Source organism: Populus alba, chromosome 9, assembly GCF_005239225.2.
Source record: "Populus alba chromosome 9, ASM523922v2, whole genome shotgun sequence".
NCBI classification, from domain to species: Eukaryota; Viridiplantae; Streptophyta; class Magnoliopsida; order Malpighiales; family Salicaceae; genus Populus; species Populus alba.
In genome coordinates this window covers 9,561,316-9,577,541 of record NC_133292.1, presented here as the reverse complement: position 1 = coordinate 9,577,541, position 16,226 = coordinate 9,561,316, and the positions used below count along the sequence as shown (strand labels likewise).

Here is a 16,226-nt window from a genome sequence, read left to right as displayed (position 1 = left end):
TGTTTGGAAATATATTTATAGTTATATTTTAAAGTATTTTTTTATTTAAAAATATATTAAAATAATATTTTTATTTTTAAAAAAATATTTTTAACGTTAATACATTAAAATGATCTAAAAATATTACTTTAAAATAAAAAAATAAAAAAATTTAACCTTTTTAAAATACTTTTGAAACGTAAAAATAAACAGGACTATAAAATAAAAAGTATTCTATAGATAAAAGTTACCTTTTCCTCTTAAATGTTTTTTTTTTAAATAAAAAAAATGCTTTTTCATTTACATGTTCTTATAAAAATGTACTAGGCTTGAAAAAAAAAGTAAGAAAATATTACTTAAAGAAATAGTATTTTGTGCAAATAAATAAGACTATTTTAAAAAGACTTGCCCTCTCTCGTAATTTTAACATAGGCTTATTATTAAATGATAAAACTAGCATTATACTTGATATGACTTTTAACTTTTGAGTCATGATTCAGAGGTTATTTTTTAGAAATAACTATTAACAAAATCAAGCAAAAATGAATTTAAATAAAAACACATTTAATAAAGAATGATTAAATACAACTTTTTAAAAAAATAAAGAACGTAGAATAAGTTTTAATCCAAGTTAAAAATTTCAAATTTCAATTAAATTAAATTAAAAATTTAACTCAATTTTACTACAAAATTCTGATTTAAGTTAAAAGTTATTCCTAACTAGACATAATTATAACTTTTTTATTTATTTATGTAAAAAGTAAGAGAACAACTTAAATTAATTTGCAAAAGTTACACCAAGGACAGACTAAATTGAAACATTTGGAATACCTAGAGGATACAAATGTAGCTTATCCGAAAAAATGGAACATCCACAAACAGAGAGAAGGGGGGAAGAGAGAGACAAAAAAAGAAGATGAAAGAGAAACAATGGCAGCAAAATATAAGAGAAACAAAACTAACAGCAGCCTCACCTCTACATTACCTCCCTTCCCTCTCACCCATCACTCCATTTCCTTTCTCCCTGTAAACCCTAGAAACAAAATTATACCATAAAAACACACACATTTTCTCTCTCCGCCCACTCCCTCGCATTCAGAATCAAATAAATTATGTTTCTCTAAATCAAACAAAAATCCATCAATTCAATTCTCCATTTATCTGACAATGGAGTCATTAATAGAGCTCTGTGATCTAATCTCACAAAATCCTGCACAATTCGCTGATAAATTGACCTGGCTATGCAATCGCTGTCCTCAACCAGAGTCTCTCTTAACCGGATCACCCAGGGTTTCTCACTCACAAATCAATGCAATCCTCGCAGTTTCTCGATTCCTCTCCATAACCCTCGACCACACCGATAACCGTCCAAAATCACTAATCCTCGCTTTCTTCCGCTCAATCCCGACGTCGTTTAATCCTTCCTACTGGCCACAATCCTTCTCTACCGACTCGATCGCGTCTTTTTTTACCGACTTCTTGGCTTACGTGTCAAAGTCGGCTGAATTGGATCCGGGTTTCTCCGAGGATGTTGCCGGATTTGTTGGAGAAGTTGTTATGGCTGCGATTGGGAACAATGCCGGTGAAAATTTGGCGAGCTCGGCGATTTCTAGGGTTTTTTTAATTGCGTTAACAGAGAATTTTGTTCCGATTTTGCCGGAAGATGGGGAGAAGTTGATCACGTGCCTTTTAGATCAGTTTAATGTGCCCGTACCGGTGCCATCGTCACCTAGTGAGCGAATTGGGATGAACTCTGGAACGTCATCCTCACAAAGCTCGCCATTGAGTAATAATGTGAAACAACATAATAATAGCCACGATGCCAATAATGAGATTTCGAGTACGGTGAATGATTTGAGTCATATGACACTGTCTTCGTCGAGTGCATCAACGACATTGGTGGTGAATGGGAGTGGAGTTACGTGGAAGAGTGGTTTGGAGTCAACGGGGGTGGGATTTGATGGAGGTGGGGGATTGAGCAGGCAACAAGTGGCTTCATTTGAGGAAGAGAGTGCGGAGGGATTGGAGAAGCAAGAGATTGCGTACAAGTTGATTGGACATGTTTTGGATTGTGTCAAGATAGATAACAAGCTTTTGGAGCTAGTTAGGTTCATTGCTAAGAAGCAACTTCAATCTCTGTCTGCATTTTTGAAGGTAAATGCAGCAGCTGCTGCTGCTGCTGTTTTCACCACCACCGCCACCACTACTCTGTGTGTTTGTGAACAGTTCTTAATGTATTTCAGATGAAAAATAGATGGACCTCATTGAGGAAACGGGCATGTAAGGGAAACTTAGTAATGGCAAAGGTAGAAGTGTATGAAGGTGCTTCTAGTGCGCAGGAAAAATCTAACCATGGATTTTTTTGGTTATTTATCGGTCATGTGTTTGAAGCTAACGTGCTTATATGTTAACTTGATTTTGGATTTGCTTTTACATTTTTACCTAGGAGGTATCTCTCAGGAGAAACCATGGAATTTGAACTTGATACAGTAAAGTTTGAAATTGGAAATTTGTTATGGCCTCTCTCAATGCATATATATGTTCATGTATGCGGGTATGTAAATTTCTGGGCTCGTTTTATGTGCGTGCATGTCTATTTGTGTGAGTACATGTGTGTGTGTGTGTAATTAAGTGAACGTGCATGGGACCTCTTTCTGTAGCGGGAAAAGAAATGTTGAATATACTGGTTGATAAGGGAAAGTTGGTTATGTTGGCAGATACGGAGACGGGACTGTAATGAACAGGGACAGCTTTTAAAAGCAAGAGTCAATGCAAAACTTTCCGTCTATCAAGCTGCAGCCAGGATGAAAGTTCAGAGTCTTGCATCTCTTGATGTGGATGGCAAGACATCCAAGAGGTTGGTGCTTGAGACTCTGGCATTGTTGATTGATGCTGCAGAAGCCTGTTTGCTCTCAGTGTGGCGGAAGTTGAGAAACTGTGAAGAGCTGCTCAGTTCATTGCTTGGTGGGATTGCACAAATTGCTGTCATCAGGGGGGGTCAGCCAATGCGTGTCTTGCTCATTCGCCTTAAGCCACTTGTGCTGACTGCCTGTGCTCAGGTATGTGTTATGGATAGGTTTCAGTTGGCATATACAAGCATGCTATATGGTCTGTAAAGATGTTCATTACAATTGTAACAGGCTGATACTTGGGGTGGCAGTCAGGGAGCAATGTTTGAGACTGTCATGAAGATAAGCTGTCAGATAATTGAATCTGGCTGGACAAAGGATCGGGCTCCTGTGGACACGTTTATCTCTGGATTGGCCTCCAGTATACGCGAACGAATTGATTATGATGAACAGGTTGGTTTATATTGAGAGCAACACACTCTGATACATTTATAACTATGATATACAGATCACATACAGAATTTTGTTGGTGTCTTTGTCTGCTTGTCAACATTGTTAACAAAGGCGCTTTCAAATTAATCTAGGATGGATCACTTGTTAGTTTTTCTTATACTCACCAGGGATGGGAATGTCAAATGTGTTCATCCTTTTTTTCGCTAGAGGTTATAACAAAAGTAACAGAAGTTGTTTGCTAACCAGGGTTATAACCATTTGATCACGGAATCCTTTCTGCACCAGCTCATGGTTTCCATTTTTTTTTTTTGTTATTGATCCCTGGTTCTATTTCATTCCCTGTTTACTAGTTGTGCTGATTTCCAGGTTGACAAGGAGAAGCAGGGAGTTCCTGCTGTGCAGCTTAATGTTATTCGCTTGCTTGCTGATTTGACTGTCGCTGTTAACAAGTCTGAAGTGGTAGACATGATTTTGCCACTTTTTATTGAAAGCTTGGAAGAGGGCGAAGCTTCAACTCCTGGTTTATTGCGACTTCGAGTAGGGAATCTGTCTTTGGAGCAATCTAGTATCTGATATAGATTTGATTTTCTCACACATATTTTTTCCTTTCTATTGGTGGTCATTTCAAATTGCAATCTAGTATTTTGCATCTCATATCTATTAGGCACGTTCTCTAACTTCTTTCTCCCTTAACTTCTTGCAGCTTCTCGATGCTGTTTCTCGCATCGCAGGTTTAGGTTTTGAGAAGTCGTATCGGGAGACAGTTGTTCTAATGACAAGAAGTTACTTAAGTAAACTGTCAAGTGTAGGGTCTGCTGAAAGCAAAACATTGGCACCAGAAGCCACCACAGAACGTGTTGAGGTATGCATTGTTTACAATGACCAGTCATACAAAATAGCTTTAAGATGGCTGATGGTTTATCTTATCAAATGGTGGCTCACTAGTTCCATCACATTCTAGACTCTTCCTGCAGGATTTCTTTTGATTGCTAGTGGGCTTAAAAATATGAAATTACGCTCAGACTATCGTCATCGTTTGCTATCTCTGTGCTCGGATGTAGGCCTGGCTGCTGAATCCAAAAGTGGAAGGTATATATCTTTTCCTTCACGTGGAATCTCTTGTTTTATCTGCTTGCAACAGCCATTTTCCCCCCTCACTGCGTTGTGTTTCTGGCGTTGTTCTATCTGATACCCCAATTGTTGCAGGAGTGGAGCAGATTTTCTAGGGCCTCTGCTTTCTGCTGTTGCTGAAATATGCTCTGATTTTGACCCCACTGTGAATGTGGAACCATCACTCTTGAAATTGTTCCGCAACCTGTGGTTCTATGTTGCTCTTTTTGGTCTAGCACCGCCCATTCAGAAAATTCAGCAGCCAACAAAGTCAGTTTCAACTACACTGAACAGTGTGGGAAGCATGGGCACAATTGCTCTTCAAGCAGTGGGTGGACCATACATGTGGAATGCACAGTGGTCGTCTGCTGTTCAGCAAATTGCTCAAGGGACACCTCCCCTTGTAAGTTGATTGCAAATGGTTCTTAAATGATGACATCTTATTTACTTGATAATTTCTTTCCTGTCTTTCTCTGAAATTGTGCCAAATGCCATTAACTTGTTAGCGATTAGTTTGTTTAATTTTATAAGGGCTGCAACAGATTGCTGTTCTGGAATGCATACGTTACACACTCAGTTAATCAGTTCTATATTTTTTTGTCTCTGACATGGCTTTAGTTGATTAAGGAAAAAAAGGTAGGCTACTTTTGTAATTTTATAACTGGACCACTTACAGTGACCTAAATTCATAGATGAATTAATCTTTCACTGAAATAAATTGTAATTGTAGCAAAATGTACCTGAATTACAACATCGGTAGATACACCAATCTTATGTCTCTGAAAACAATTTCAATGATCAAGAAATGGTTTAAGTTTTGCTTTTTTTTTTTTGGGGGGTGGGGGTGGGGGGGGATTGGCTTATTAGGAAAACCCCTGATGAATGGGTTGCTATTTGATCAAATTAGGGAGGTTGGTGGTCCGTCTGTATTTCTCTCTTCTGTGCATATGTTACTTCTTTTATGACTCGAACCTCACCACGTCAGCTTATAATAAGACTTTTGTTCTGTCATATTGGGGGTGGGGGTTGGCTTATGAGGCTGATGAATGGTTGCTGTTCGATCAAATTTGGGAGGCTGGTGGTTCATCAATATTTCTCTCTTCTGTGCATATGTTACTTCTTTTATTACTTGAAACTCACCACATCAGCTTGTAATAGGACTCTTGTTCTGTCATATGGCCAATGTGGAATATCAAATGTACAAAGAGACCAATCTTCTGTTTCTCTTGTAGACTGTGTTAATCTGAGACTTGTAAGAAATTGGGTTTGGATCATCATTTTATTGGTAAGGCATTCGATGAGCTGATCTCTATCCTGGACAATTAAGGATTAAATATAGCTTTAAGTAGTTTCCTTTTCATTTCTAAACTAGAACCTATTTTTGATATATATGGTTTTGCACTCCAAAATGTTGCCTCCCTTATGATCTTAAATTATTTTTAATTTTACTTGAGAAATTCTGCCTTTTGACTTGGCCTGTTTTACACTTGGAACTTAATCATCACACCCTATCTTTAACTATTCAAGAAAGTCATTTCTCTATGTATTTTACCCATATTTGAGTTCGACATAATAATATCTCTCTCCAGGTTGTTAGCTCTGTGAAATGGCTTGAAGATGAATTGGAACTCAATGCCCTTCACAATCCTGGTAGTCGTCGGGGGAGTGGTAATGAGAAAGCAGCTTTAACACAAAGATCTACTCTTTCAGCTGCTCTTGGTGGCAGAGTTGATGTTGCAGCTATGAGCACAATTTCAGGTTCAATAGATTGCGTACTATGTTGTTGTGCTTTAAATTTGTGATTCTGGTGTTGTTTATTTGTTTTCAACTTGATGCTTTTTTCTTTAGTCATCTTGAAAATTTGGTTGTTTCGGGACCTTATTTGGTGGAATTATTCCTCATTAATGGTCCTGATTTTTTTTTTCAAGTCTGCTTTAATATTGGTGTCCCAAGCATGTGTGTTGATTACACTTTGATTTTACAGGTGTGAAGGCAACCTACCTGCTTGCTGTTGCATTTTTGGAGATAATACGTTTCAGTAGCAATGGTGGCATCCTTAATGGTGGTGATAGTTTGAGTGCTTCTAGAAGTGCCTTCAGCTGTGTCTTCGAATATCTAAAAACTCCAAATCTTATGCCAGCTGTGTTCCAATGTTTGATGGCTATTGTTCATAGGGCATTTGAAGCAGCAGTTTTCTGGCTGGTATTTTTTTTTTATTTCATTGCATTTAAAATCTTTTTTCTAGCAATGCCCTTCCATTTTTATTTCTGCTCATGTAGGGAATGTTGATTACTTTTTATGCTTAGTTCTTGCACTGAAGGTGTAAATATCAAAACAATACATTCCCTTATGTTCTCTGTAAAGTGTCTATTATAGTCCCTATAATACTTCCTCCCAGGACTGCACTTCATTGAGCCACAACTGGTGATATCCTTTTTTTTCTCTTACTCTGTTTAAAATGAATAAATTTGATAGTAGCAGTGGATGGTTTTCAAGTGTGACATTGACTTTTTATTTCTTGTTTCATGGGGACTCTTGCTTTCTTAAACAATAACATGTAGTAGAAATAGAAATGGTACCCTTTCCTAGTAAAATGAAGTTTGTTTACTGCTCTCTTCGCTTCCTCTCATTACCTTGTGAACGTCTTTGATACTTTGATCTGGTTTCAGGAAGATCGAATAACTGAAACAGGCAATGAAGCCAATGTTAGAGAATCAACTCTTTTTTCCCATGCCTGTTTTCTTATAAAAAGCATGTCACAGAGGGAGGAACACATTCGAGATATTTCTGTAAACTTGTTGACTCAGCTAAGAGACAAGTTTCCTCAGGTAGTGTTGTTTGGTAATGCTGTTTGCAGTAGATGATTTTTTTTTTCTCTTTTCTTTTCCTGTGATCCACAACTTGCCTAATCTTATGTGGATAAAATGGAAATACATGTATGCAGGTTTTGTGGAATTCATCCTGTCTAGACTCCCTGCTATTTTCAGTTCACAACGACTCACCTTCTGCAGTTATTAATGATCCTGCTTTGATAGCATCGGTTCGTTCTTTGTACCAAAGGATTGTCAGGGAATGGATCAGCATATCACTTTCATATGCCCCATGCACTAGCCAAGGTCTACTGCAGGTTGGTTTTACAATATCATAGATGAAGTGGATTTGGATTTCTATATTTGCTAAATGTGTGAATATATGTGATAAAACTGCTGTACATGAGTTGTTTATGATAATTCTTGCAATTTATTGAGAATTGTGCATGCTCTTTTGTATGCCTGTGGCATGCTTCATTTAAACAAGGTCTTATCCTATTCAATCAGTTATGTATTTGTTGATAATGATGATCTTGTTTATTTTATGGAGTTTCCATTTCTCATTAAAATATTCTCATTTTTATGGGTTTTTGCTCCTTTTTTTTTTGGGTTTCCGAACACTTTAGGAAAAGCTTTGCAAAGCAAATACTTGGCAGAGAACACAACCTACAACTGATGTTGTTTCTCTCTTAACTGAGATACGGATTGGGCCCAGTAAAAATGACTGGACTGGCATACGAACAGCTAATATTCCTGCAGTCATGGCTGCAGCAGCAGCTGCTTCAGGAGCAAACTTGAATGTGACTGAAGCTTTCAATTTGGAGGTGCTTAGCACTGGTATTGTGAGTGCAACAGTTAAGTGCAACCATGCTGGAGAAATTGCAGGCATGAGAAGGTTGTATAACAGCATTGGTGGATTTCAATCCGGTGGCGCACCAACAGGTTTTGGTAGTGGTCTTCAAAGGTTGATAACTGGAGCGTTTTCTCAACAACCACCAGCTGAGGATGATTCATTTAATGAGATGCTACTTAATAAGATTGTGCTCCTTCTTCAGCAATTTGTCGGTATTGCAGAGAAAGGTGGGGAAGTGGACAAGTCACAGTTTCGTGATACATGTTCCCAGGCTGCTGCATTTCTTCTCTCAAATCTGGTAAAATGAGGCTCTCCATCTTGTCACTGATATTCCTGCTGATAATGTTGAAGGACTTGTGTTTTACTTGTCCCTCCTTTTTTTCCATCTGTTTGATTTATTTGTTTGGTAATAGGCTTCTGAGTCAAAATCAAATGTAGAAGGCTTTGCTCAACTTCTACGTCTTCTTTGCTGGTGTCCAGCATATATTTCTACACCTGATTCGATGGAGACTGGTGTTTTCATTTGGACGTGGTTGGTTTCCGCTGCACCGCAACTTGGTTCTCTTGTGCTTGCAGAGCTAGTGGATGCTTGGTTATGGACAATTGATACGAAACGAGGACTTTTTGCGCATGAAGTGAAGTACTCGGGACCTGCTGCGAAACTGAGACCTCAGCTAGCCCCTGGGGAACCTGAATCGCTGCCTGAAATTGATCCTGTTGAACAAATAATGGCGCATAAAATATGGGTTGGATTTTTAATTGACCGGTTTGAGGTTAGGATTTATCTATGATTGTCAATCTCTCTCTCAGTTACATTGTCAGTGTTCATTCTTTTGTATTTATTGGAATGCACTCTTGGTGGGATTAAGGTGTTTTGTGGTGGTATTCAGTATTCACATGCAGGAGTTTGCACACTGGAGTTAAATACTTGTTGTGTTTGTTTTACAGCAATAAGCAAATAGTTTTCTTATTCCATCAAAATATTTTGTGGTTTGTTGTTGTACAGGTAGTTCGACACAACAGTGTTGAGCAACTCTTGCTTCTTGGTCGACTGTTACAAGGGACAACCAAATCCTCCTGGAACTTTTCCCGCCATCCTGCAGCTACTGGCACTTTCTTCACCATCATGCTTCTTGGTCTTAAGTTCTGTTCATGTCATTCCCAAGGCAATCTGCAGAATTTCAAAACAGGGCTTCAACTCCTGGAAGATCGGATTTATAGGTCAATTCCATTACTGTACATTAAAACTTGCTGCTTGTTCTCTTTATGCTTCAATGACAGTTTACTCAGCCCCCTGGCAACTAAAACAAGAAAGTTGTACAGAATATTAAACATTGAAATCTGCTTTTCGAAAATAAGAGAAGAAAACAGTGAAATAATATGAAAATGAAAATCTTTTGATGACTGGGGATTGGGTCTCTTTGATTGATTCTTTTTTTGTATGTATGGGTTGGGGCTTTGGAAAACCACTGAAAGAGGTCAAGGTGCTGGTTATTTTCCCGCAGAAGGCAATGTTGATGAGGATGGTATTCTCAGTTACTTTGTTAATGGCCTTATCTACTGCAGTGTTGTTTAATCAATGTTTTTGGAGTTAACCGGGATGGCTTTGGAGTACCATCAGTTTGCTTTTGAAGTTCTTTATTGATGATGATTAAATGCTTTTTTTGCTGTTGTATTTGAGGATTGAAAGTCGTGTTTGGTGCGTGTTTCAGGGCCTGTTTGGGTTGGTTTGCTTTTGAGCCTGAATGGTTTGATGTAAACAATGTAAATTTTTCCATTAGTGAGGCTCGATCTCTGTCCGTATTTGTTCACTATATTTCTAATGATGGTCAATCTGATGCAAGAGGACGGGGGCACGAGAATGGGACTTATTTGGTTGATATGGTAAGATTACGTTTGTTGCATATAGAATCAATAGCCATGCATAGTTCTAAGAATTGGTTATTTCACATTTTGATACCTATATAGATACTCATCCAATTTGTTTCACTTTCACATGGTCCTAAATGTATGTGCTTTTTTCATATCTATCAACTCAAGTGAAAGTTCTTGGCATTTCAAAAACACTTTGATTTCCATTTTTTCAAATAATTTTAATAATGGGCAAGCTCATTAAGTCATGCAATCTGATTTATAAAAACTAAAGTGGATAATGTTTTGTGGATTTCCTAATATGGAAAGGTGGGGATGCTGATATAGGACCTTTTTTGTGTTTGTGTGTGTTTTGGGGTATCTTCAATCGTTGTTTGAATCTCAGAGCCTGCCTTTGTATTTTATTAGGGAATTAATAATAATAAAATGAAGTAATTGCAGAATGATCAGTGTCACCCTGTATGGGGCCAGATGGAGAACTATGCTGCAGGAAGAGAAAAACGGAAGCAGCTGCTTATGATGCTATGCCAGCATGAAGCTGATAGGCTTGAAGTTTGGGCACAACCCACTAACTCTAAGTAAATCGTCGCTATTCTACGCAATAAATTCATATTCTGCTACCAACTTTTTTGAAGATATTATAGTATTAGTTTCTTAAGATCTCGACTCCTTTTGTCTTTCCATCTCAAGGGAAAATGCATCTCGGCTTAAAATCAGCTCAGAGAAATGGATTGAATATGCTAGGACTGCCTTCTCTGTGGATCCAAGGATTGCCTTATGCTTGGTCTCGAGGTTCCCAACAAATATTAATTTGAAAGCTGAAGTAACTCAACTAGTTCAGGTAGTTTTGCCATATCTTTATTAGTGGGAGCATAAGCTTGCAAAGAACTGACAATATGAAACTCCTGAATAAGGATTAACATTTGTAATTTAATTCTTGTTTAGAAGATGATTTCATTTTGGAAAATCATCTCTTTATGAACAGTTGTCATTCCTTGGGTGAAAGTATAAAAGCTTATTCAGAGATTCTGTTTAATTCTGTGCCACTAAGTGATCTGCTATCATTGTCTTGAACAGTAAAGGTGAAAAATGATATAAATATTGGAAAAAAAGATGTTTTTAGTTTATTGAGCTGCAGTTGCAGAAGATGATTTCTATTCAGCTGCACATGTTTTGTTTACATTTTTGCTTAGTGTACAATATCTAGTTATGGTTGAATTTCTTTCATGTGTTTTAGATCTTCTGCATTTTTATAGTTGTTTTTATTTGGTTAAATTTTTTTGTCGTATTCTTTTGTTTTTTGTTTATTTGGGTCAAAACCTATGCATTTTCCCCTACTGAATCTCTTTTATGCTTCTCCTGTTCATAGATCTTTGGTTTTCTTCAGGATTTTTTCCCAAAAAAATATCAAAATATCATATACAAATCTGTAGTCGAGAGCCTAAAATGTCATTTAAACACCGTGGTTTTTTACATGTTTTAGTATCCATTAATTATCAGCCATGAGATGAACCTTTTTATCATTTAATAGCCATACAAACCTAGCAAACCATGACCAGAGGCAAGTTCAACAATTCATAGTAGAATTAGTTTGCGTCTCTTGTTTATTAGGTACACAGGTGCAAGGTTGATAATGTCCTTCATGTTTTTGTAGTGTTTCATTTGCATGTATCCTTTTTTGGTACTTTGTGTAGAAGTGTTCCTCCTCTCACTCTGGATTGGAGCATGCTGAGCCTATCATGCTCAAATGGCCTCAGCACAGTTGGGTGGAAATGGCCATTCTATGTCTTTGTTTTGATTTGATGTTAAAACTCAGAGCCTCTTGCTAGTTCAAAAAACCATTGATGTGATAAAGAGTGATCACGAAATGTGACCATTAATTTTTTTTTATTAAAAAAATGGTGACTATCTTTGCTTACCACTAAACAACTCTGATAATTTTGCTTCTTAATATCATTTGCGAGCAAAGATATTCTTCTTTACTTTCGTGGAAAACTGGAATGACAATGATTTATGTTGTCCTTTGGTGATTCCGGCCCCCTTTTAATGATTTGTTACTTGTGTAATTTAGTTTATGATACCTTGATTTTTCTGGTGTTTCCATTGCAGTCACATATTTTGGATCTCCGCTGCATACCTGAAGCATTGCCATATTTTGTCACCCCAAATGCTGTTGATGAAGATTCAGTGCTTTTGCAACAACTGCCTCACTGGGCTGCTTGTTCAATCACACAAGCACTCGAGTTCTTGACTCCTGCATACAAGGGGCATCCACGTGTGATGGCATATGTTCTTAGAGTTTTGGAGTCTTATCCTCCAGAGCGAGTGACTTTCTTTATGCCACAGCTAGTGCAGTCTTTGCGATACGATGATGGGGTGGGTTATCTGATGAACCTGACCATTTGTGCTTATGCTAATACTCTAGTTCAGGTTTGGTTGGGGAAGCCCTAACCTCATCTTAATTCAAGAGTGGTTTAGGTGAGGTGGAGGATGGACATCTCAAACCAATTTTAACCTGACTCGCCTAAAAATTACTGCTCTTGTTGTTTTATGTTGCATGAGATAAGCAAATCAAATAGGAAGTTTTTTTTTTTGCCCAGAAAAAGGGAAAAAATCCTTTTGTGCACTTCTTTCAACCTTAAGCCTCTTACTCCACTGTAACCTGGCTTCTACACTTCTATAATTCTGGACAATCAGGTTGATTGCATATTCGATCAGTAGGTCTATTTTGTCTATTTAACTATACAAAGCTGCCAGAATTGAGAATGGGATTATTGTACTTGTCCTTTTTTTTAGAATGGATTTTTAAACTGTAAACTGCCACCAGGAATATACAAGTATTTTCTTATTCATTGGTTTTCTACTTTTATAATTTTTGCAGAGGTTAGTAGAAGGATATTTGCTCAGAGCAACTCAGAGAAGTGATATATTTGCCCATATTCTGATATGGCATCTGCAGGTGTGGAAGCATTCGTATACTTGTATGGCTAACTTATAATGGTCTTATATTTTCTTCACTTTGCATAATTCATGAGTGTCTTATGCATGACAGGGTGAAACCTTTCCATCAGAATCTGGTAAAGAAGTTGCCTCTGGAAAGGTATGTATAGTTTTTCTTCTAGTCAAACAGACCTCTTACCTTTAGACCTAATTCAATCCTTTACTCTTGACCCAGAAACTGCTAAATGTAATTACCTCTTTATGCATGGATAGTTTATCTGGAAGGTATAGGCTTACTTCCCAAGTGGGATATAAGTTTGTTAATATGCATTCATTTGGAATTACATTCTGTTCATTTGACCCAGTAGAATACAACAGATGTCATAGAGAGCATTTCAGTTGTAGACAAAGCAGTTTAGCAAACGTTGCTTGTTTCATGTGAAAATCCTGCTATACCTTAACCTTTCATAGATATGAAAGAGATCAGAGGAAAGGCTTAAGAGATACCACCTCACACTCCTCTCTTACCATATTCATGTATTTGTCATGTATGGTTTATTAGCAGCCTGGTGTTATTGCCGCGATATGTTAAAGAGTTTTTCTGCAGTCAGCAAATGTGTGCTACGGTGTTGCCACTTACCAGCTTGATCATGTAGTTGCTTGTACATACATATGTTACAACACAATGCACTGGGGGTGGTTGGTGAATATTAATACTAGGTTTGCAATCATAACCTGCTCTATTCATTACAATTCTTTGTCACACTCAATTACTCGAGATATGTGTCTACTTTTTTGATGCACTTATAATCTAGGGTGTTTTCATATCTGGATACACGTGTGGTTCCTAAGATGCTACATGTGTGCATGAGTATGAATCGATGGATCCCACCATGGTCTTATCATTTCATACTTAACTACTATATTTATATATGTTTTTATTACAGAGTGGTTCCTTTCAAGCACTATTGCCAGTTGTTCGTCAGCGTATTATTGATGGTTTCAGCACCAAGGCCCAAAACTTGTTTCAAAGGGAGTTTGATTTTTTTGATAAAGTTACATCTATTTCTGGTGCTCTGCATCCACTTTCTAAGGAAGAACGCCGAGCTGGTATTCGGAGGTATACCCCTAATCTCAATGCTTAAGCTGATTCTGCTTATGGTTTGTATCTTGCTGTTGATGTTGGCATATGGCTTGCTAAAATAGAGAGTTGGAGAAAATTGAATTGGAGGGAGAAGATCTTTACTTGCCAACTGCTCCTAGCAAGCTTGTTAGGGGCATCCGGGTGGACAGTGGAATACCTTTACAATCTGCAGCAAAAGTTCCCATCATGGTGACATTTAACGTGGTTGATCGGTTTGGGGATCAAAATGATGTAAAACCCCAAGCTTGCATCTTCAAGGTATGATTGTGAACATGTTACACCAATAAAATCCCTATAGAATGTACCACCTATGAACACTGATACTCACAAATTCATATAAAGAACGAACTATATGTTGTATGATTTCTCTAAAGAGGTTTGTCATTTTCAGGCCATGTAATGTTTTTTATCACATAATTTTGCGATGCTTGCTTAATTTTTTTTTATTTGAATGAAATAGATGGCACTGGTGATAGTAAAATGCATCTTTCTGTACAAACTAATTTTTTTCGGTTTGATACTGATTTAAGTAGTCTTATCATAAATGGCTTATTTGATACTTTTCCATTTGAAGGTAGGAGATGATTGTCGACAGGATGTTCTTGCCCTTCAAGTTATAGCACTCCTTAGAGATATATTTGAAGCAGTTGGACTTAATCTCTACTTGTTTCCTTATGGTGTTCTCCCAACTGGTCCGGAGAGAGGTATAATTGAGGTGAGATTTTGTGTTTAACCATTATTTTAGCTGTGCTTGTCTGGTGCAATGTTACCTGGAATACAGCTCAATACGATATGCAGAATGAGAGCAAGAGTGCAGTTTGCCATTTAGTGTGGAATGAGGTGCCAACAAGATATCTTCATATAGAGTAGGAATGCCATCTCAGTAATGTTAATTTAATAATTCAAGACTAATAGCCAATTTTAAACACCAGACTTCCTAAAATATTAGTCTTTTCCTTTTCTTTTGATGTGGCAATGTTCAACCTACCATCCTAAAATTGCCTCTTCTGTGATGTTGTATGTGTTATGCTTATATGTTGCAAACCATGTGTAATGACGTAGGTTGTGCCTAACACACGTAGCAGAAGTCAGATGGGTGAAACAACAGATGGTGGTTTGTATGAGATCTTTCAACAGGATTATGGGCCTGTTGGCTCTCCTAGTTTTGAAGCTGCACGCGAGAATTTTATCATTAGCAGTGCTGGTTATGCAGTTGCCAGCCTTCTACTTCAGCCAAAGGATAGACACAATGGGAATCTTCTCTTTGACAAGTACGCAATCTTTTTATTTTTCTATTTTCATGGAAGTAATTGTTGATTGCAATGGCTGGGGAGTAAAGTTAGTGCATTCAAGAAACAAACAATCCAAGCAAAACTATGAAGGAAAACAGGTGTGCGTGTTGGGGTGGGGGGGGGGGGGTTTGAAGCACAGCATGCCTAACACCAATCAACATAGAAGTTGATATTAGATTTTAGGATTTTGAGAAAAAATACCGACTACCTGACACTGACATTCATGCCAATGCAGCGTGGGGAGGCTTGTTCACATTGATTTTGGTTTCATCTTGGAAACATCACCTGGTGGAAATATGCGCTTTGAGAGTGCACACTTCAAGCTGAGCCATGAGATGACTCAATTACTAGATCCCTCTGGGGTTATGAAGAGCGAAACTTGGTCCCAATTTGTACGGTAAGATTGGTGCTTGTTTTTGGATTTTCTCTCTTCTATCTGCTTTCATGGACAGATTTTGAGAGCTAAGTGTTTGGTTTCCTAAAATCTGTCAACAGCTTGTGTGTGAAGGGGTACCTCGCAGCCCGCCGCTACATGGATGGGATAATCAACACTGTGATGTTGATGCTTGACAGTGGGTTGCCGTGCTTCAGTAGGGGTGACCCAATTGGAAATCTTCGCAAGAGATTTCACCCTGAGATGAGCGAGCGTGAAGCTGCCAACTTCATGATCCGGGTGTGCACAGATGCCTACAATAAGTGGACCACAGCTGGCTACGACCTGATACAATACATTCAACAGGGCATTGAGAAGTAAATAAAAACGTAGAGTTCATCATAAATGTACATGATTGCTTGTAATTTTGTAATTGTTCCTTAGGTTTACAGCTGTGGATTTTTTCCTGGAGATTTTCCACTTTAGAGAGCTGAAGTAAATATTATTAGCAGAACGGCATAATTTTCATAATCGAGCGATGGGATTCCTGA

The 16,226-nt window shown here is 37.8% G+C and overlaps 1 protein-coding gene across 1 annotated transcript; it reads left to right on the top strand.

Moving 5' to 3' along the window:
* Positions 1–880: 880 nt before the first annotated feature.
* LOC118058748 (phosphatidylinositol 4-kinase alpha 1) lies at positions 881–16,226 on the top strand. Its single transcript, XM_035071495.2, has 26 exons — positions 881–2,133; positions 2,697–3,038; positions 3,120–3,281; positions 3,648–3,818; positions 3,985–4,143; positions 4,243–4,370; positions 4,488–4,794; positions 5,981–6,149; positions 6,376–6,593; positions 7,061–7,219; positions 7,336–7,518; positions 7,828–8,352; positions 8,468–8,827; positions 9,061–9,275; positions 9,767–9,938; positions 10,368–10,504; positions 10,617–10,767; positions 12,036–12,302; positions 12,808–12,885; positions 12,979–13,026; positions 13,814–13,986; positions 14,073–14,268; positions 14,585–14,725; positions 15,073–15,281; positions 15,538–15,699; positions 15,798–16,226. Exons 1-26 carry the CDS (start codon positions 1,147–1,149, stop codon positions 16,054–16,056), a joined length of 6,078 nt encoding a protein of 2,025 aa, XP_034927386.1. The 5' UTR covers positions 881–1,146; the 3' UTR covers positions 16,057–16,226.